The 22432-nt window shown below is 41.0% G+C and overlaps 1 protein-coding gene and 1 pseudogene across 1 annotated transcript; both read right to left on the bottom strand.

The window, feature by feature from the left end:
* Positions 1-9080: 9080 nt before the first annotated feature.
* On the bottom strand, positions 9081-14313 carry LOC123088533 (putative disease resistance RPP13-like protein 1). The gene is given in 5 exon segments (XM_044510737.1): positions 9081-9552; positions 9676-12831; positions 12833-13771; positions 13903-13984; positions 14102-14313. Coding segments are annotated over 2 exon segments (3828 nt in total). The 5' UTR covers positions 13543-13771; positions 13903-13984; positions 14102-14313; the 3' UTR covers positions 9081-9552; positions 9676-9713.
* A 1178-nt stretch (positions 14314-15491) lies between these two features.
* LOC123088532 (putative disease resistance RPP13-like protein 1) lies at positions 15492-22106 on the bottom strand (annotated as a pseudogene).
* Between the last annotated feature and the right edge of the window lie 326 nt (positions 22107-22432).

Genomic DNA, 22432 nt, shown 5'->3' with positions numbered 1-22432 from the left:
CGATCCCTGGCTGTACCTCTCACCTGCTCCAGCTTCAGACTGAATATTGGGGGCAGCTGCAACAGTGGCGTGCTTGGATCCATGTGTCATGAGGAGCTACAGCAGAATTGGCTGGACATGGCAATCTCTGCTTATCAGCAAGAGGATTGCTGCGAGATTCAGACTAAAAGTATGGGTGGCGTGCCTCTAGCTTACTTTGCTTACCACTCCCACCATGAATGCGGGCGGGCTCCCGGATTCAGAGAGAGAAATGGAAGAGAGACTGATAGTGGAGCACACCAGGAGACTGTTGAGGGAGATGAGATTGCCCAGGAGAGGTTCAGATTCAATTCAGAAGCTGGTGACTCGCATTTTGGTCCATGCGGCAGAGGAGGAGATCCCCCTGATTGCGCCAAACCAATCCACCCAGCCAACATAAGTGATCGCGTGGGTGTTCGCAACGAGAGATTCGCCGATCAGAAGCAGGAGGGTGCATTGGGAAGCCTTCTGCTATACCCAGCCACCAGAGAGCCTAGATCTGATGAGAGAAGTACTGAACCAAAATCATCGCCCCTGATGAATGAGTTCTCTGACGAAGCTAAAGGCCTGCTAGTCATGAAGCTATCAGGAGGATTCAGAGTAGTTCAGAGAGGAAGAAGTGCCAAGACCAATCTCAAAAAGGAGAGGGAAAAAGCAGCCAGATTATCATGCTGCTTTCCAGGTAGCCATGATGACGAAGCAGAGCTCCGGTACATTCAAGTCTGGAGCCCTATAAAAGGTGGGGAGGGGGAGGGGAAAGCTAGGTTTCCTTCTTGCCCATCGCTCCCCTCCAACCCCGCCGCCACCAAGCTCCTTTCCAGTCCAACAACAGCCACCGCAGATCCATCCATGGCAGAAGGGGGGAGAGGCATGGCCGTGGTAGAGGCAAAGGAGGGAGAGGAGAGACCTCAAACAACCGGCAGCAAGAGCAGATGCGTGCAGGCATGGGCGCGGGCGGGGGGCAACATCTGTTCTTTGGCTTTGGCTTCCAGGGGCCACCCCCACCTTGGGCATTCCCAGGCTAATAGGCCAGTTCCCATATCAACCTTGGGGAGGCATGCAGCAGCAGTGGTATGGCCCCCCGCAGCAGCAATTGCAGGGACAGCTGGGTGGACAATCTGCTGATCCAGGTGACAGCCAAGGTGGGAGCTCGCAGCAGAACAAGACCGAGGGGAAGATCTAGTAGAAAAAGAAGCAAGATGTGGCTCAGAAACAACAAATCAATCCAGGTCTGATGCCCTATACTAGTCTCACTTGCTTCAATTGTGGTGATCCAGGACACCACAAGGACAAATGCACCAAACCAAAAGGCTGCTTCATATGCAAGATGATCATTCACAAGGTGGAAGATTGCCCTAATAGGAAGAAGCCTCACTCATCTGCCAAGTATGTGGGAGGGGCAGCTCAGGGGCTGGGATTCTATCATCTTGATATGCCAGATGTTAATGCCCAGCATCAGGGGTGGCTCAAGAATGTGGGGATTGTCTTTGTGGAGCAAGGAGAAGTCACAAAGAAAGAGCTTGCCACTGAGTTTGCAAGCATATACAAGACCAATTGGCCATGGGCTATCAATAAGCTTGATGAATGGATCTTTTTGGTTAAATTCCCACCAGAAATTGATGTGGAGCAGGTGGCTGGTTACCCATGTTTTGGGCTGTCTAAAGAGAATACAATAGTTAAAGTGGAAGTGTGGTTAGGTCAGGTCACATCAGAAGAAGAACTTCAGGAGGTTTGGCTGAAGCTCAGGAAACTTAACCCAAAATGGTGTGAATAGACTATCCTAGACCAAATCACATCAACCTTTGGGGTACTTCTTGATGTTGATTGGAAGCACAATTTCCAGAGTTTCTATGAAACAGTCAGAGTCAAGATCTGCTGTAAGGACCATAGAAGAATTCCACAAGAAAGAATTTTTGGGATTCAAGGGAAACTATACAGAATTCAAGTAGAAGTGGAGCCTCCCCAAGTAGATAATGATGTGGTAGTTCAGGAGCCTCCAATAGCCAACAATACTGTCTCCATGGACACTGACAAAAGGAGCGATGGGGCATCTCGCAATGCAGGTTCGCACAAAAACGCCCAAGATGGTTCAGATAGTGGCTCCAATACAAAAGGGGGAAGAGGGGAGCTAAAAACCTCTACCCTCAGTCAGATGGCTGTGGCTCTTGAACCACCCACCCCCACCTCTCTCTTGAAGTCTCAAGCACCAGAAAATCTGCAACAGGTCAAGACAAGTGTTATTAATAGCTTCCTAAGTAGCAACGATGACAATGTGGACGTCTTTGATCTTCTTAGAGAAATGGAGGGATGGAACAATGATGACATTGGCACTGAAGATGAATGGGATGAGTTGCAGGAGGAGATGCAGACCAAAGAATCTTTGAGTCCATGTGGAGATGCACATGCCCAACAGTATGAAGTGGATTACCCCCCCTCTCCAAAAAAAAGCTCCAGAGAAAATTGAGAAATGGGGGACCATGCAAGCTCCTAGGGTCAGTGCCAGGAATGCTGGTGGTACTAGGACCATCATGCAAAAAGCTCAACAGCTCAAAGAAGCTCAGGATGCAACAACAAGATGGGAGCAAGGTAAAAATTCCACTCCCTTCTCCCTTTTCAATAATCCATATTTCCTTACAATTACTTCCAAGATAGGAGTTGATGTAGACTCTAAAGATTTGAATATAGCTAGTTTACATGTTGACAAAAATTTGAATCCTGACAGGACTGTTGGCCTTGATACAAGATTCACCATCCCACCAGGGATAATGAGGGTGGAAAGGATGGTCATAGCAGTAGTTTAGATTCTGACAAGATATGGAATCTAGTTTGCAATCATAAGCAGGGCAAGCACCCCAGGACCAAAAGTTTGTTATGAATGCTATTTTTTGGAATGTTAGGGGCATAGCTGCCCAAGGGAGGAAAACTCTCATTGTAGATACCATTAAGAAAAAGCAAGCCTCTATCCTTGGTTTCCAGGAAACCAGAAAAGCTGACTTCTCTGATTCTTACCTTAAGTCCTTAGTAGGTAGCAAAAACTTCTCTTGGCACCACCTCCCATCAAAAGGCTCTGCTGGAGGCATTCTGATGGGTGTGGATGCAGATATTTTTGAAGTTATTTCCTGGTCTCACCTTGATTTCTTTGTTAGTTGTGTCCTCAAACTGAAAAGTAATGATACAACTTTTAGGATAATTACTGTCTATGGCTCCCTCTATGAGGAAGGAAAAGAGGCCTTCATTTCAGAGCTTCATTCTCTGTTTATGGAGTGCCCCTATCCCACCTTGATTGGTGGGGACTTTAACTTGGTTAGGCATGCTAGTGATAAGAGCAATGGTATGATTAGTCACAGATGGAGTGACAACTTTAATGCTTGGATAGAGATTTGGAGTCTGTTAGAAGTTTAATTGGCTAGCAGAAAATACACTTGGGCCAATAACTAGGTGGACCTGATTATGTCCACTATAGATAGGCTATTTTGTAACACTGAGCTTGACAAGCTCTTTCCTTTAGCTTCTTGTAATGTTTTACCCAGATGTGGTAGTGACCATGCCCCCATTATTTGGGAATCTGGGGTGGAGCAGACACCTAAGAGTAGTAGTTACAAGATGGAAAAATGGTGATTGATGAGAGAGGACTTATCCAAACTAGTTTCTAAGATTTGGAATGAGCCCACCTGTAGAACCAACCCCATGGACAATTGGCAGGAAAAGATAATTAGGAAGCTTAGAAGGGTGACTAAGGGTTGGAGCTCCAATGAGGAAGCCCAACTTAGAAGATACATGAAGATCCTTATTGAGGAATATTATAAGTTAGACATTAAATCTGAAACTACAGTGTTGTCTGATGTTGAATACTCTAGGCTCAAATTTACCCATACTGAACTACAGAAAATTTGGCTTCAAGAGGAAGTTAAAACAAAGCAAAGATCTAGGGACAGGGACATTAAGGAAGGTGGTAGGAACATTGAGTATTTCCATGCAGTGGCAAACCAGAGAAGGAGGAAAACTGTTATTCACTCTCTGGATGGCCCTCAGGGGCCAGTCGCTGATACAAAAGGGATTCTAGATATTGCCTGTGACTTCTACAAAAACCTGTTCAAATCAGAGGAGAGAAATGGGGTTCACTTGAACCCATCCTTCTTCTCTGATGATGAGAAAGTTAATAGTGGTGAAAATGATATCCTGGAAGCTCCTTTCTCTGAGGAGGAAATTGAAAGATCTTTCTTTGAATCATATTCAGATGGGGCTCCTGGCCTAGATGCTATTCCTTTTTTCTTTTACCAACACTTCTGGGAGCTTGTCAAAAAAGACCTGATAGCCATGTTTGAAGTCTTCCATAAAGGGGAATTGGCTATCCATAGGCTTAATTTTGCCATGCTAACCCTTATTCCAAAGGAGGCTGATGCATCATGCATGAAGAAATTTAGACCTATTAGTCTGCTAAATTGCAGCTTTAAGATTTTCACCAAAGTCCTTACTAATAGAATGGCTAAAATCCTGCAAAGACTTATAGCCAGTAATCAATCTGCTTTTTGGAAAGGTAGATACATTTTGGAGAGTGTAGTCACTGTTCATGAGGTGTTGCACTCTGTCCACTCTAGTAAGAGGCAAGGCCTAGTCCTTAAATTAGATTATGAAAAAGCTTTTGATAAAGTGAATTTAGAATTCCTAGAAGAGTTACTTATAAAAAGAGGCTCTGGGGAGAAATGGATCCAATGGATTCTGCAAATTACTAGGGGAGGCTCAGTGCACTACAAAAAAAATACATTTCCGTGATGATACGTGTTTGTCATAGTAATTTGTTACACTCGTAGAATCTAAAATAGTCAGCTAAGTTTGAAAGTATGTAGATATTTACGGATACTATGGAAAACCATATATATAAACACATTCTAATAAATTAAGTGCATTAACTAATTTCGAGATTAATGTGATACTTTAGGTTTGCATAAATTTATAGTAGATATGTTGTAGTAAGAGATATAACATGCCAAATTGAATGAAAACATTTTTTATGACATAATATCATTGCATATTAATATAAAAGATCAATAATGAATATTAGAATTATATGTTAAAATATCTATGTTGGTATATACTGCTACCAGGTTATTGTTAAATTCAACTATTTGTATGTAAAAATAGCATTATAAGATAGTACAATGAAATGTGTCTATCAATTATACAAACAGCATATATTTAGTTGCAATATATGAATCATTTTAAAGCAAAAATGTTTATTATAAATAGATAAGAAACAATTGATTTTAGCTCCTTTTGATCGTACATAAGCTCTATTTGTAATGATGCACTCAATATCATGCACAAAAATTGGACCATGCATCATATACAAAAAGATAACACAATTTTTCACACTAACGGCATGGAAGTGAAGACAAAGCTGCACGGTGCATTAGAAGCATTGTTTAGCAGTGCTGTCGGAACGCTTCTCACCACCAGCTTCCCACACAGGGCGAGCAGGGGCTAAAACCCCCGAATTGATCGCCTCCACTCCATAAATTGATTAAATTTGATAGAAAAGCATATGTCATTACAACTTAAAATCAATGTTGTAGTCAAAAATTTAGATAATTTTATGCAATAATATTTTTCTTAAACCACCTCACGTTCAACTCCCGGCTCTACCCCGGCCCCACATGTCATCTCCGGCAAGCCCTCGCCCATGGTTCTATGACATAGTCTTCACTTGTCTAGTCATTTACAAACCCAAAGTATTTGAATTCTTTTGATTAAACATTTAAAAAATGTTAAATGTGTATATATAAAATGTTGCCCATTTATGAAAAAGCAATGAAATATTTTGATCATATAATATATATATATATATATATATATATATATATATATATATATATATATATAAAATGTTAATCAAGCATTTGAAATAAATATTGAACAAGTATTTGAAAAATCTTAATCAAGCATTTCAAAAATATTAAATGCATACAGAAAAAATATCAACCATGTGTACAAAAAATGCTAATATTATGTTTAGAAAATGTTAATCAACCATTCGAAGCAATGTTAAATGTGTATAGAAAAATGTTCACCATGTATTTAAATTTGTTAATATTGTATTCGAAAATTATTTAAAAGTACGCATCAGAAAAATGCTCACTATGTCTTAAAAACAATGTATTTACAAAACGTTAATCGAGAATTTAAAAATATTAAAATATTATAGAAAAAATGCTGACCATGTATTAAAAATGTTAAACTAGTATTGGAAAAATGTTAAATTTGTATTAGAAAAATGTTTTTGATATATACAACAAATGTAGAAGGAAAACCAAAGAAATAAAAAAAATAAAAAAAATGAACAATAAAACCGAAGAAACAATTGCAGAAATGATGAGAAGAAAACAAAAAAACGAAGAAGAAAAAGAAAAGAAACAAGAGAAAACAGAAAAAACATTTAAAACCTAGAAAGAAACTAAAAAACCAAAGAATAAAACAAGGAAAATTAGTAAGAAAAGATAAAACCGATAAAAACAATGAACTAAACAAAACAAAAACAGAAAAATGGACATGAATTAAGAAAAACAAATAAAACAATAGAAATGGGTGAAAAGAAAAAAAGGAAAAAAGAATGAAAATGAACAGAAATGAAAGAAAATAAAAAATGAGTAAAAACAGGAAAAAAGAAATGAAATAGTGTAAAAACCAAGTAGTTTTTCCTTCTGGTACATGCGGTCCTTCCACGTGCGGGTTCACTCAGTCATCTTTACTCACTTTTTTTTCATGCCGTTCACTACTCTAAGAAAACCAAAACCCTCTTGGTTTGAAAGAAAACATGACTACTAGCTATGAAAAAATAAAAAATGTTTGTAAATTAGAAAAAAAAGTTCACAAATTAAAGTATCACGAATTTACAAAATGTTTCAAATTTTATAAATATTCAGTAGGTTGAAAATTTTCGTGAGATTCAAAACATGTTTGAGAATTTAAAAAGTGTTCGTGATTTTTTTTGAAATGTTTACAAATTTTAGAAAATATTTGTGAATTTGGATTTTTTGTATTAACTTCATAAATGCTTGTAAATAAACAAATGTCCAGGTATTCAAAAAATGTAAATATTGGTGACTTTGAAAAAAGTTCACCAATATAGAGACTGGTCATGTATTTGAAAGAAATGTTCAAAAAAATTAACAATGATCATGAAAAAGTTCATGAATTTCGAAAAATGTTTGCAATTTTTAAAATATTCATGAATTTGAAAAAATATACATGATATAAAAATGTTCAAAAAATTTCAGATGATGGAAGTTAAAAAGAAAATATAAGAAGGAGCACAAAATAGGAAAAAAAAAGGAAACCAAGGTCCTTGAACGAACGAGCGACCATTGCTGCCATCATAACGAGCCATCGATGAGCCGCTGCCATATTGGAGTTGGCCTAATATTTGTAATGACAACCAGGTAGTCGTCTTGCACTTGCCCTGAAGGACCAGCCCCCAAAACTACAATATCCGTGAGTGAACTCTTGAATCAATCTAAGGAATGTGATACCAAATGTCCTTGTCGCATACGCAAGTTCAGAAACCATAACCTTGCCGCCTCGAAGAGACGGCAGGAATCAATGTTAAAGCTCCATTGAATTCGTCCCGATGAACGAACTCAAGGAGGACCGGAGCCCCAAAGACCGACTCAAAGATGAAGTGCCGACATCCATCCGACGTCGCTTCCGCAAGGACTAAACCATAACCTATCTACTATTTGGAGTTGAGGTATTATGATTCCCCTCCCTGCCACCGAGAAGGGGAAGGGGGTGGGGGGAGCACTAAGGCTTTTTTGCCCCCTAGTCGCCTTGTGACAGGGAAAAGAAAGAGTCGCGTGACAGCCGTGATGCTTTTATTCATCCTTTTTTGGCGTTATATATTTTAGGACAAGACATACAAAGACATGGCTTGCTTAACACATTATAAGTCGCAATGCAAATTACAAGGTCCTAGCACAGAGCAGAAGATCAAGGTTAAAATCATTGTCATAAGATTACCTCTGCGCATGACACGTGCGCTTTACTTATTTTATTTTATTTTATTTTTGAACGCCCCTTGATGTGCAATTGCCAACAACATATTTAAGATCTTGGAAAAAAATTGCACGCATCTTGTTTTCCCATATTTGGATGTTTCCATTGTTCTCCCAAATTCAAAATTTTGTTGTTTCAAGATTTTTATTCCATAAAGAACAATTATTATCATATCAAGAAAATATAAATAAATAAACCCATCATTGTCACCACATTACCTCTGTGCATTTGTTTTCTTTCTCAGAGCTCAATTTAAAAGCTCTCTTTTTTCAACAAAGAAATAAACTCACTATCGTCACCCGATAGATAAAGGCTTATTTTCAGTACACAGACAGAGGCTTCTATGCTGGCAGCCAGAGCTGAATTGACGCATAATAGCAGGGTTGATGGCATATGAGTTTCTTCTTGATTAGTAGTAGAAAATCCCTAATTAAGGTAGCCCATCTCATCATTTCTTACTTCCAAAATTAGGCACAAGAATAAATATGCAAAGCAGTTTTCCAGCAGAAGGGAAAACCAGCGGCAGTTTTGCTCCAAATTTGGCCAACAATCTCTGGGATGGTACGAAACTTGAAAAGAATCAAAGCTATGTAAGCAACAGACCAGAGAGCCTACTTCAGGTAATCGTAGTTCGGCCCATACATGCCTGGAATGAGTCCTGGAGCTGCCATCATCCATCACTGTCTTTCCCAGTTTGTTTCCCAGTAAAATAACAGTTATGTGCTAGCTAGACATGCCAGCATACCACATGGCAAATAAATTGATGTCTCACATGGCAATTGCCATGTATAAACTGGCGCTCATATCACATAAACCAGCATCATATATAAATTAGACAAGCCACATATGTACAATCAAAAGTGCTCAGTCAGAATGCAATGGTCACTTCATCCATATGTACCTCCAGAAGATAGTTAAATGTCTCTACGATATTCAAGGTTAAAACCTGTATGTGATGACAATGCCTGAATATCTGAAGCAGCCCGCAAGAAAAATGGTCATGGCAAACTGTATCAAGTATGAAACCCAAGTATCACATAACTCGTTACGGGAATGAACGATAAATGAGACCTTCAGTTACATGGTGTGTAAGAGCATACAAGAGAGAGCGATTACAATCCGTACAAACCAAAAGTACGACATACTCCAGGAAAAGGTCACACAAGAACACGACAATAACAAGACGCAAATTAGTCGCTACTTTTGGCACTTGTCCAGTGGATGAATAACAACCTGAAGAAACAGATATCCAACATTCACATTCAGAAGCGAGTGAAGGGCGCAGAGAAAAGCTCATTTCTTTCATTCAGGAATGGACACTGAACCAGAATCAAATCTGGGAATATTGGGATTGGGAGTGTGAGATGGAAACACCGAGGGGATCAGCACTGGCCAGTAAAGTAGGAAACAGAGTTTTAACTATAAGATGAGCCAGCCTGAAGCACTCCAGCTCGTAGCAGGTTGCTGGAGGCACATCTCTTGGGCCTGCAGTTAATTTGAAGTAAACAAATGAAGGGAAAACTGGAGTATTTAAAAGATAAAAAAAAGTATACATACACAGATATACATGTTTGAGAGTGCAAAGGTGGCCGATGGGAGCTAACTTACCTTTCTATTTATCTGTAGGCAGGAATTCAAATCACACTTTATTCAAATTCCTTCCAGCGGATATGCGCGATCTTTGGCCAGCTTTCTCCATCAGGTGCTCGACAGCTCTCCACCAATAGCTCAGAACAACCCGATACACGTATCCACTGGAGGGAGGATGGCAGGTCTGGTAAAGATGATATGTTGGGGCATCTATAGATACCGAGATTCTTCAGATTGGAGAAGCACTTCAGATTTGTTGGCAGGGAAATCATTTCACAATCCCAGAACGTCAGACTCCTCACAGATGTGAAATTTGCGGATTCCTCAAATGAAATGAATGGTTCCTTGCTTCCTTGAAGAGTCAAAGATGCTGGAACTGTGGAAGCTTCAGCCAAGAGCATGTCGTTGAGTATTACAGGACTGCTAACATGAAGTGAGTCCTGTACTCGAAACTGTGAGATACACTCCGGGGTGAGCTTTGGAACATCAATCAAACTTAAATGGTCAAGTTGCAGGGAAGACAATCCTTCGAGCACACATAAATCTGGCAAGCACTTCAGCGACAAACATTTAACAGATGTGAAACTACCAACAGACAAGCATCTGGTTCTGCAATTCCCTATGAGAACATGATTCATGTGTGGCCAATCAGTACAGAGGAAGTCAGCTGCAAACACACAATTCTGTATACTAAGCCTCTCAAGTGATGATGGCAAACATTCTCCTCCACATGCCAACTCTAAAGAAGGGCAGGAAATCAAATCAACACATGAAAGAGAGGTAGCAGCTCGTAAGCCCCTTAACGACCTGAGACACCAGCAATCATAGATGGACAAGCTGGAAAGTTCTGTCAAATGTTGGAGGACCTCTTCTGAAGGAAGTGTAGTTAGAGTCATAATCTCTACTAAGAACAAAATTTTCAGTGAAGCTAGGCCAGCAAGGCAAACAGCTAAAGCTCCATCTGTAATACAGCATGAAGAAAGATAAAGTTGACGAAGTCCTGATGGTGGAACAAGTGGCAGCCCAATGCTACTTCCATACGTGAGTCGCATCCTTTGCTCGTGACAATATATCCATGCCTTGATGACATCCTCCTTCACCAATACTTTATCCTTCTCTCTTTGTAGAGTACTCTCAAGGTTTTGAACATGTGTCACATCACTATGCATCAGTGTCAACAACTGCTTCAGAACTGAATATTCCCTTGGGAGTACAGACCTAATAAGTGATCTTGAATCCACCTGCCAGATTAAACGAAACTGTGATTCCAAGTGGTCTGTCCTCATGATATTCTCTCTCTGATCATGATGTTCCATCTCATCGTTGGAAATAAATATAAGCAGTGGGCAATTGTCTACATGTAAAAAACGAAGGCCTACTGGAAGAAAAGGTAATGACTTTAGGTTTGGCACATTGCTGAGGAAAAGTGAAGAGCAATTCTCAAATAGCTTACTATTGGATGGTAGGCTTTGTAATGCGCTGCAATTATTAAAGCTTAAAGATCCCAAATTCTCAAAATATGAACCATCAAGTAACCAGCTTGGATATTCTGAAGATCTGTAACCGTCAATTGTAAGATCCCTAAGCTGAGGCGGTGGCATCAGGCCTTTTAGAACCTCCAAATGTAAACTATCCTCTGCATTTGTGTTATTTTCATAACTCCATACAAGTTCTAAGCTGCCAAGTTGACTTTTCTTGTGCAGCTTTGATTCTAAGGCTTGATCCTTCCCAGCAACATTCTCAAGATTTGTGACCCTTAAACTGCCATGAATCTCGTTCATGTCCCTGAGCTGTTGTAACTCATATCCCTTTTTCTTTTGCACAGAAAATTCCCCTAATTGTTGAAGCAATGTTAGCTTGCCAATGTTAGGAATTGCTTCTTTGAAGCTCGATTCAAGATGTTGTAACTTCACTAAATTGCTGAGTTTCTCAGGGAAACTCTTAACTTTACCATTTAACAGAAGTAACTGTAAGTGGTAAAGGGTACACAATGATCTTGGCAATTCAGAAATCAGTGTTTCTTTAAGGTTCAAATACCGAAGGTGCTTCAACTCACCAGCAGAATATGGCAACTTACTACTACTGTAAGATGACAAGCATAGCACGCACAACTTCTTCAAATTCTGTATTATCTGATTAAAAAGGTCACGTACATCATCCACTATGGGTTCTATGCAGATAATAGTGCGTAAATGATGTAGCTTGCAGATACTTTGCTTGTGTTGCATCATACTATCAACACGAACAGATAGGTGTCGAACAGTGGATGATATTTCTGTCACCTTATCATCTTCCAATCTGAAGTAGTCTTCTTTGGAGTGTGATTCTGCCAGATCATGAAGGAGATCATGCATAACATAATACGGGCCAACGTATGGTTGAAAGAATGAAACAGAGACCATCTCCTTGAAGCAATCCCTCCCAATATCTTTCACTCTCTTGTTTTGGTTGCACGAATCAAAAAGACCCTCACCCATCCAAAGATAAACCAAATCATCAATGACATACCTGTAGCCTTTTGGAAAGAGGCTACAGTATAGGAAGCACCTTTGCAGACATGGATCTAACTTCTTATAACTCCACAACAAAGCTGCCATGGGCTCACTTAATTTGTCAGTCATTAAAGTTAGAGCATCCTTCCATGAAGATATATCGGTTTTCCCTTTCAACTGAGAACCCATAACTTTTGCCGCCAAAGGAGATTGTCCAAGCCTTTTAGCAATCTTCTCTGCAAAACCTTCCAGCTTTTTACACAACTGTGGATTTCTGATTTTTGGTCCAAAGAATGCATGGTGTTTGAAGAGTGCCAAGAACTGAGCATCCTCCATCTTTTCCAGAGGACACACTTCTTCACAGCAAAGAGCAGGTGGAAATGTATCTCGTCGAGAAGTTACCAAGACTTTGCTTCCCATCTGTTGGGAAACTAGAGGAGCTAACAGTTGGTCCCATTCCCTTTCGCTACCAGGTTCAAACCAAACATCATCCAGCACAAGCAGGAATTTCCCTGATCCTTGCAGTATGTCTGTTAACTTGCGCTGCAGAGTATCAAGGTTATCAATGCGTGGGCATTCCCTCTGAGAGGCAGACTCGATGATCTCCCGTGTATGACGGCGAACATCAAGTTTGCGTGAGATGCTTACCCACATTGTCACAGCAAAATATTCGTTTACCCTGGTCATTGTAAACAAATTGTGCCTAGGTGGACTTTCCCATGCCTCCAGCTCCAACGATGGCCAAACCTGAGTACAAAGCTATACTAGAATCAGTACTAGCAGTTGTCCTGGTAAGACGCTTTATTATATGATCGCGATCCTTGTCACGACCAATCACTTTCAGAGGTGGTATTGATGTCGTCTCCGGAACAACAGCTGATGATATGGGAGGGTTCTCTGCATTATAATCAGCTGGTAAGCAAAGCAGTGTACGGAAGTCCTTGGCTTTCACCAGGGTGGTCTTCAGTTCATTCAGATGTTGAATTAGCTTTCTGTTCTCAGAGCTCATATTGGACAGCTTGCTTGATGCAGCACGCAGAGGCTTCATTAAAGTGTTGCTGATGGAGGAGGCGTTGGCCGGCAAGGAAGCCTTCCCCTTTGCTTGGCGCTTGAGGAGGTTGTATTCATGCTCGTCCAGCAAGTCTTCAGCCAGGTAGAAGCCTTCTTTGAGTTCCTGAAGCCATTTGTCCAACCTGGGCCTGTGGTTTCCCTTATCTGCTGCTTCAATCAATAGCTCAAACTGCGGCAAGACAGTGGTCTCCAGTTCATGGAGCTCACGTGCCATATTCACTCCAAGGTACGTTGAAGCATTAGAAAGGAGCTTCTTTAAGGCCGGCGATGCAGCCAATTTTAAGCTTATGCTTAAGGCAGCACTAGCTAATGCCACTTCCATCGGATTGTAGGGTTTATTTTTTGGGGTGTATAGGCCTAGGGAGGGCAGTTTTGTTTGTTCTGTGGATTAACAGATCTTGGGTGTACAAAGACAAATTATGGGAAACAGGTAAAAGAACAGACTTCTCCTTTCCACTCTCTTTTTCGGATTTGTTTTAGTGTGGAATGGCCTGAATATAATGAAATACTAGGACTGGAATTATTTCTGGAAGCACTGATGGATGAAAAACCTGTTGAAGTAGTAAATCACGAATTAAATTAGCAAACTGCAACGGTGACAAGAAAAGAGAAACCCATTGGGAGATAATATATGTAGACAATGGCAAAAGGTAAGAATCCTATTTTGAGGGTGGAAACTAACCTGAATAAATAATAGAAGAGCAATGGAAGTGCTTATGGATCGGAGTTAGAAACAACCAGTGAATATAGCAACGGATGAACACCTGTTGGAGTGGGAAATCACAAGATAGATTAGCCGGTTGCAACAAGGAAGATAGATAATACAGTAGTATAAAGCCAGATTTGTAGAGGAAAACAGAGGAGATTAGTGGTGAGCTTACACGGACGAGGAAATGAGAAGCAGCGTTGTAGGAGCTGACACAGCGATGAGGCAAGGCTGCAGGAGAAGCAGATAGTAATCCTTTCCTGCAAGGGAATGAGAGAAGGCAAAAATTCCCAAACAGCAGCGCAGCAAAGCAATAATAGAGAAACCCAACTATATCATCATGTATCCGGTGGAATTCTGCGGTTCCACAATGATTTGCCAATCCCTGTCTAACCTTTCAAGCCTATCCTACCAGCTTAATGCCTACGTAGCCTTCTCCTGTCCGCACACCGTATCCATCCGGTTGGCCTCCCCCTACTGGTGGCGAGTTGGGCACGCCGTTGTCTTTTGCAACTGGGAAAACGACTGATTTTCCATCTTCCTTCACAGCAAGAAGCCAAACAATTGACTGAACTTTTCAAAGCAAATGAATGAGTGGTTCATTTTTTAATTTCATGTTGCTTCCAGGAAGCTCACTGGAGCTCATCCGTCTTTCGGTCAAACGAAAAAATGAGCATACTGTAAGAAGTAATGGATTCTTTGCACACTGAGCATACTGCATACATACACATACATGGAAAGAAAAATAGTAGAAGGATATTAGAAGAATGAGCATACTGCAATTCAGATTCAAAATTAAATTACTGTTGTGGCGGTCTGAGCTTCGCCAAATTTGGAGAATCGCGGAGAAACTAAAGCTATTGTGGACTGAGGTCCAGTAATTTTGCTGCCCTGGGTCAAATTGAAGGGGAGGAGACACGCAAGCAAAAAAAAAAGTGCACCTTGTTCGCTCTGGGGAATAGATCGGCTCACGCGGTGACCGCGCTCGCATAGGCTCACGCGGTGACCGTACTGTATACACGAGATAAATAAACAAAGTAGGGGATCGCCTGGTTGCTGCTGAACCAACAGTATGAGCCTCTTCTTGCATAACATGAACCTCTCCGAACCGTCATCGCACATACAGTAGATCAGAAAACCCATCTGTATACATAAATACATGAGATAAATAAACAGAGCAGGGGACGGCCGTTTTTATACATCCTCTAACTGTCCGATGGCCGCTGAACCAAATGGAACACCAACAGTTTGTGCATGTTCTTGCTTTTTGCCGGTCAGTCGAAAAGATAGCTGAATGTGTCTGTCATGTTCAACACAGAAAACTGTATACATGATGACAGGGCCTATATATGTAGTACTCCCTCCGTCCCAAAATTCTTGTCTTAGATTTGTTTAGATACGGATGTATCTAATACTAAAACGTGACTTGATACATCTGTATTTAGACAAATCTAAGACAAGAATTTTAGGACGGAGGGAGTAGTACCTAAGATCAGTAAACAGAGCAGGGAATGAGCAACTAGAAAAATAAACAGAGCACACATGCCCTGCAGATCTGAAGCACAAGACCAAAACAAAAGTTCCATAATGCAAGGGAAACAGTCATGGCACAAGGCACGATGTATCAAGTATGAAACCCAAGTACTGTAAGACATCACGCAACTAGGTACAGGAGTGAATGATAAAAGTGATCTTCAGTCACATACTAGTATCTAGGAGCATACAAGAGATCATAATAACAATCCGCACAAACCAAATGTACGACATACTCCAGGAGAAGGTAACACAGACAACACGACAAAGCAAGATGCAAATTAGACACTACTTCCGGCAATTGTTTGGTTGATGAAGCATGGAGAAGATAACCGACAAGAGGAATACAAAATCCAACATCAGTGATTGTGGCACCAGAGGACAAGAGGTGCCCGAGTGCAAGAGGCAATGCGTCAAGAATATCAGCAGCAAAGCAGGAGACCGACCGAAGGGATCAAAAACGGCCAGTGAAGTACTCGTAGGACACATAGTTGAACTATAAGATGAGCCAGTCTGAGGGCAGCACTTCAGCTCGTACCAGGTTGTGTTGGAGGGCACAGATCATGGGCCTGCTATCAATTTGAAGTAAACAAATTAATGGAATTTTGAAGTAAATGGAGTATCTGAAAGACAAAATAACGGAATGTAATGTTAAGAAGGGATATACTCCCTTTGTTCCTAAATATAAGTCTTTTTAGAGTTTCCACTACAAACTACATACGGATGTATATAGACATATTTTAGGTTGTAAATTCATTCATATTGCTCCTTATGTAGTCCATAGTGTAATCTCTAGAAAGACTTACATTTAGGAACGGAGGGAGTATATCTTTGAGAGTGCAAAGGTGGCTGACATGAGCTATTTACCTTTCCGTTTATTTGTATGTAGGAATCGAAATCACACTTTATAAAAAGTACTTCCTGCGAATATGTGCAATCTTTGGCCAACTTTCTCCATCAGGTGCTCGGCAACTCTCCTTCAAGCGTTCACAACGCCCCCATACACTTATCTGCTGGAGAGAGGTTGGCAGATCTGGTAAAGATGATATGTTGGGGCAGCTAACAATTTCGAGCATCTTCAGATTGGGGAAGCACTTCAGATTTTCTGGCAGGGAAGTCATTTCACAAACACAGAATCTCAGTCTCTGGACATATGTACAGTTTGCGAATTCTTCAAATGAAATGAATGGTTGCTCCCATCTATCAAGACAGAGAAATGCTGGAACTGTGAAACCTTCAGCTGAGAGCAGGTTGTTGAGTATCACGGGACTGCTAATACAGAGTGCGCTGGACTCGAAACTGTGAGATAAACTCAGGGATGAGTTTTGGAACATCAACCAAATGTAGCTTGTGCAGTTTCAGGGAAGACAGTCCTTCGAGTGTACATAAATCTGGCAAGTTCTGCAGTATGAATGATTTAACAGAGATGAGACTAGCAACAGACAAGCATGCAGTGCTTCTACAATTGGTTATGCTAATTTCATCAATGTGTGGCCACTCAGTACAGAGGAAGTCAGCTGCAAGCACACAATTTTCTATAATGAGCACCTTAAGGGATAATGGCAAAAATTCCGCTCCACGTGCCAACTCTAGAGAAGGGCACGAAATCAATGTAACAAATGAAAGAGAAGTAGCAGCTCGTAAGCCCCCTAATGACCTGAGACACCAGCAACGTCTGATGAACAAGCGGTCAAGTTTTTTCAAATGTCGGAGGACATCTTCTGAAGGAAGTGCAGTTAAAGTCATAATCCCTGCTAAGGTTAACTTTTCCAGTGAAGCCAGGCCATTAAGGCAAAGAGCTAAAGCTCCATCTGTAATACTGCATGAAGAAAGAGAAAGTTCACAAAGTCTTGCTGGTGGAACCAGTGGTAGCGCCATGCTCCTTCCATATGTGAGTTTCATCCTTTGCTCGTGACAGTATGTCCATGCCTTAATGATATTCTCTTTTACCAATAATTCATCCTTCTCTCCTTCTAGAGCACGCATCAGTATCATTAGCTGCTTCAGAAATGAATGTTCCGATGAGAGCACAAACTTAATATGTGATCCTGAATCCACGTCCCAGATTAACCCAAGTTGTGATGCCAAATGGTTTGTCCTCATGATATTCTCTATTTGATCACCATATTCCAGCTCATCGTTGGAAATAAATACAAGCAGCGGACATTTTTCTATTCGTATCTTTTGAAGGCCTAGTGGAAGACAAGGTAATGTCTTCAGGTTTGGCACATTGCAGAGGATAAGTGAAGAGCAATTCCTAAGTAGTTCGGTATTGGATGGTAGGCTTTGTAATGTGGTGCAATTAGCAAAGCTTAAAGAATGCAAAAACTCAAAATATGAAGCATCAAGCAACCAGCAGGGATATTTTGAAGATTTGTAACCGTCAATTGCAAGATCCCCAAGTTGAGGCGGGGGCATCAGTCCTTCTAGAATGTCCAAATGTAAACTATCCTCTTCATTCGTGTTATTTTTGCAGTTCCAAACAAGTCGCAATCTTCCAAGATGACTTTTCTGATGCAACTTCGATTCTAAGGCTTGATCCTTGCTAGTGACATTCTCAAGATTTGTGACATTTAAACTGCCTCGAATCTCATTCATGTCCCTCAGTTGTTGCAACTCATATCCTTTTTTCTTTTGCACAGCAAAATCCTCAAATTGTTGAAGCAAAGTTAACTTGCCGATGTTAGGAATTTGATGCGGTGCATCTTTGTATGGCTTGAATATTAAATCATTATGCCAATCACGGTGCCATTCAAGATGACGTAATTTCCATAAATTGCAGAGTTTCTCAGGAAAACTCTCAACTTTCTGATTTAACAGAAGTGACTGCAAGTGGTAAAGAGTACACAATGATCTTGGCAATTCAGAAATCAGTGTTCTGATGATGTTCAAATACCGAAGGTGCTTCAACTCACCAACAGATTCTGGCAACTTATTACTGCTGTAAGATGACAAATATAGTACGCGCAACTTCTTCAAATACTGTAGTAGGTGATTAAAAATGTCACTTACATCATCTATTAGGGGGTCAATGCAGATAATAGTGCGTAAATGATGTAGCTTGCAGATACTATCCTTGTGTAGCTTCATACTATCAACACGAACCGATAGATGCCGAACAGTGGACGGTATTTCTGTCACCTTATCATCTTCCAATCTGAAGTAGTCCTCTTTGGAGAGTGATTCTGCCAGATCATGAAGGAGATCATGCATAACATAGTATGTGGGAGTGTGTTCCTTTTCCTTACCAAATTGTTGAAAGAACGAAACAGAGATCATCTCCTTGAAGCAGTCCCTCCCAAAATCATCCACTCTCTTGTTTTGGTTGCACGAATCAATGAGGCCCTCTGCCATCCAAAGATGAACCAACTCATCAATTAAATACCTGTGGCCTTTTGGAAACAAGCTGCAATATAGGAAGCACCTCTGAATACATGGATCTAACTTCTCATAACTCCACAACAGAGCTCTCATGGGCTCACTTAATTTGTCAATCTTTATAGTTAGAGCATCCTTCCATGCAGCGATACATGTTTTCCCTTTCAGTTGGGAACCCACAACTTTTGCTGCCAAAGGAGATTTTCCAAGCCTTCTAGCAATCTTCTCTGCAAAAGCTTCCAGACTTTCACGCAACTGTGGATTTCTGATTTCTGGTCCAGAGAATGCATGGTGTTTGAAGAGTGCCAAGAACTGAGCATTTCCTATGTTTTTCAGTAAACGCACTTCTTCACAGCAGAGAGCAGCTGGAAATGTATCTCGTCGAGAAGTTACCAAAACTTTGCTTCCCGACTGTTGGGAAACTAGTGGTGCTAACAGTTGGTCCCATTCCCCTCACTGCCAGGTTCAAACCAAACATCATCCAACACAAGAAGGAATTTCCCTGAGTCTTGCAGTATATCTGCCAACTTGCGCTGCAATGTATCAAGGTTGTCAATGCGTGGGCATTCCCCCTGAGAGGCAGACTCGATGATCTCCCGTGTATGACGGTGTACATCAAGTTTGCGTGATATGCTTACCCACATTCTCACATCAAAATATTTTTTTACCCTCTTGCTGTTGTAGACAAGTTGTGCCAAGGTGGACTTTCCGATGCCTCCAGGTCCAACAATAGCCAAACTCGAGTACATAGTTGTACTGGACTTAGTAGTTGTTGTCTTGGTGAGACATTTTATCATATGGTTGCGATCCTTGTTACGACCAATCACTTTCAGAGGTGGTATTGATGTAGTTTCTGGAACAATTGATCGTATGGAGGAGCTCTCTACATTATAACCAACTGGTATGCAGAGCAGTTCACGGAAGTCCTTGGCTTTTGCCAGGGTATCCTTCAGTTCATTTAACTGTTGAATTAGCTTTCTGTTCTCTGCGCTCAGATTGGACAGCCTGTTCGACGCAGCACGCAAAGGCTTCAGAAAAGTGCTGCTGATGGAGGCATTGGCCGGTAAGGAATCCTTTCCCTTTGTTTGGCGTTTGAGAAGGTTGTATTCATGCTTGTCCAGCAAGTCTTCAGCCAGGTAGAAGCCTTCTTTGAGTTCCTGAAGCCATTTGTCCAACATGGGCCTGTGGTTTCCCTTGTTTGCTGCTTCAATCACCAGCTCTAGCTGTGGCATGATAGTGGTCTCCAGATCATGGAGCTCACGCATCATGTCCACTCCAAGGTACTTTGAAGCACTAGCAAGGAGCTTCTTCAAGGCTCCTTTTAAGCTAACACATCATGCGGCCACTTTTAAGCTAACACTTACAGCAGCGCTAGCTAATGCAACTTCCATTAAGTTGTTGGGTTTTTATTTTTTGGTCTGAATAAACTGAAGATAGAACTGGAATTGTTTCTTGACTCAATGATGGATGAAAATCTGCTGAAGCAGTAGATCACAAGATAAATTAGCCAGCTGCAACTTTGATATGAAAACAGAAACCTACTGGTAGATCAGTAGACGAAGGCAAAGACTAAGAATACTATTTTGAGAGTGCGGAATGACCTGAATATCGATAGATGAGCAATTGAAAGTACTTCTGGATCGGAGGTAGAAATAACCAGTGAATATAACAATGGATGAACAACCCGTTTGACTGAGAAAACACAAAATAAATTAGCGGGTTGCAGCAACAAAGATAATAAACAGAACCCTACAGCCAGATTTGTAGAGGATAACATATGAGAATATAGTGGTCAGCTTACACAGATGTAGAAGTGAGAGGCAGAGTTGTAGGAGCCGGCAGAGACGAGGCAAGGTTGCAGGAGAGGCAGATAGTAGGAGCTAACAATGTTGTGTTACAAGAGAATGAGGCAGAAATCCCCAAACAGCTGGTCCAGCTACCTGCCCTTTCTTTAAACTAACCAGTAGGCAACATGGGTAGTTGGTATCCATCACCATCGCTGGCTCTTCATGCTTTCCAGGAACCATCCCTATAGATGTTCCACACGCAAGGGAAAATCGTATCAGTAGTACAGGACTCTGCAAATACAACACCATTGTGCGACTAAACAGGAACAACCAGTTTGTTACCCCAGAAACTTCACGAGTTAGAAACACATCCTTCTCCTTATCATGCGTGCAGGAGTGGAGAACTTTCAACACATGGTGGTGGTCTGGTGGACATCGCCGTGTTAGCCCATCAAAATCTCTTTTCTCTCTCCATCGCCATCACTGGCTCATTTCCATGAACCATCCTCACAGATGTGAAAGCTATGACCAAGATTAACATATGACCCCATTGATGCTTAACCTGCAGGGAAAGGTAACATAATTTCCTTCAAATTGCATCCATATATTACATATTCAAAAGGAAGGGATTATGTGCAGATTTTGACGGAGTGCTTGCTTCTAGGTCTTCCACAAAGGAAGTAGCAAGTTTCTAGATGATGCACTAGTGTACGTACCACTAAATATATAAGAACCAGGTTTGCAAAGAATGTACATACCTAACAAAGAATTGATGACTTTTCTAGTTTCGCGTACTAGCATAGGCAGGCAGTTGAGCTATCCGTATCCTGCCTGAACCACCTGCCTATCTAATTTTCCTTTCTTCAGACTGTGTTGCCTCTGGAGATACATCGACCCCTTCATCATACTGTAACAGTTCGCACGGTTTCCCGAAGGCATCTCTGTTCTTGTAGGCCAACCTGATTCACCAAATTAGCGTTAGTTCTCAAAACAAAAAGTTAGTACAATAATCAGCTAAATGATTTCTAACCAAAGGTGGACAATATCCAACCTATTCTATAAAAAAGAAAAAAAAAGGAGCAGAGTGTATCCTCATGTCGACTCTGAGGAGTCATTATCAATGTTGCTAGTGTGCACACTTGTAAATAATCAGAGGCGAGTACCAAGAAAGAGACATAAAACTAATGCAAGTATGAATGCCACTAACTTGTTTTGGGTCCAGCAGCATGGTTCCAAAAGGCTTGAAGCTTTGAAAAAGCCATTCAAATGGTTTTGGGGCCACGGTCTCCAATGTAGCCACACAGTCCACAGTTGGTGACTGAAATAAGAACGTTTCTCATTTTCTTCTTCTCTTAGCCCTTCCTTGTCTGAGGGTGGCATTTTTCTCTTAGGATTTGGTTGCCATAGCCCATAGACAAGCAGCCATTGTATTGATCTCACGTCAGAGAATTGTGGACAATACCACTTTCGTGGCATTCCCTAGAAGTAGAAAACACGAAAGCATGCCTCTGTAAAGTCCAGCGTATATAATAATTAAGATAAAAGAAATCCCTTTACAGCAAGAATATGATATAACAGGAAGCAAATTTGGGTATCATTAATTGGTGGTATAAACTAAGCAGGGAGTGTCCGTTGGCGGGTATCCATGGATCCGACTACGCAACTGTGGAAAGGCCACATGGGAGAGCAGCCAGCCGGTCAACAAGTCAATAGTAGATCTGATCCAGCTACTTGCCCTTTTTTAAGTTTTGCTGACTGGACACAGCTCACTGATCAATACAGAACGTAAGCTCGACGAATTTTCATGT

The sequence above is a fragment of the Triticum aestivum genome, chromosome 4A (genome assembly GCF_018294505.1).
Source record: "Triticum aestivum cultivar Chinese Spring chromosome 4A, IWGSC CS RefSeq v2.1, whole genome shotgun sequence".
In the NCBI taxonomy this organism is placed as follows: Eukaryota; Viridiplantae; Streptophyta; class Magnoliopsida; order Poales; family Poaceae; genus Triticum; species Triticum aestivum.
Note: the sequence above shows the minus strand (reverse complement) of the source record. Positions and strands in the feature narration are given on the sequence as shown.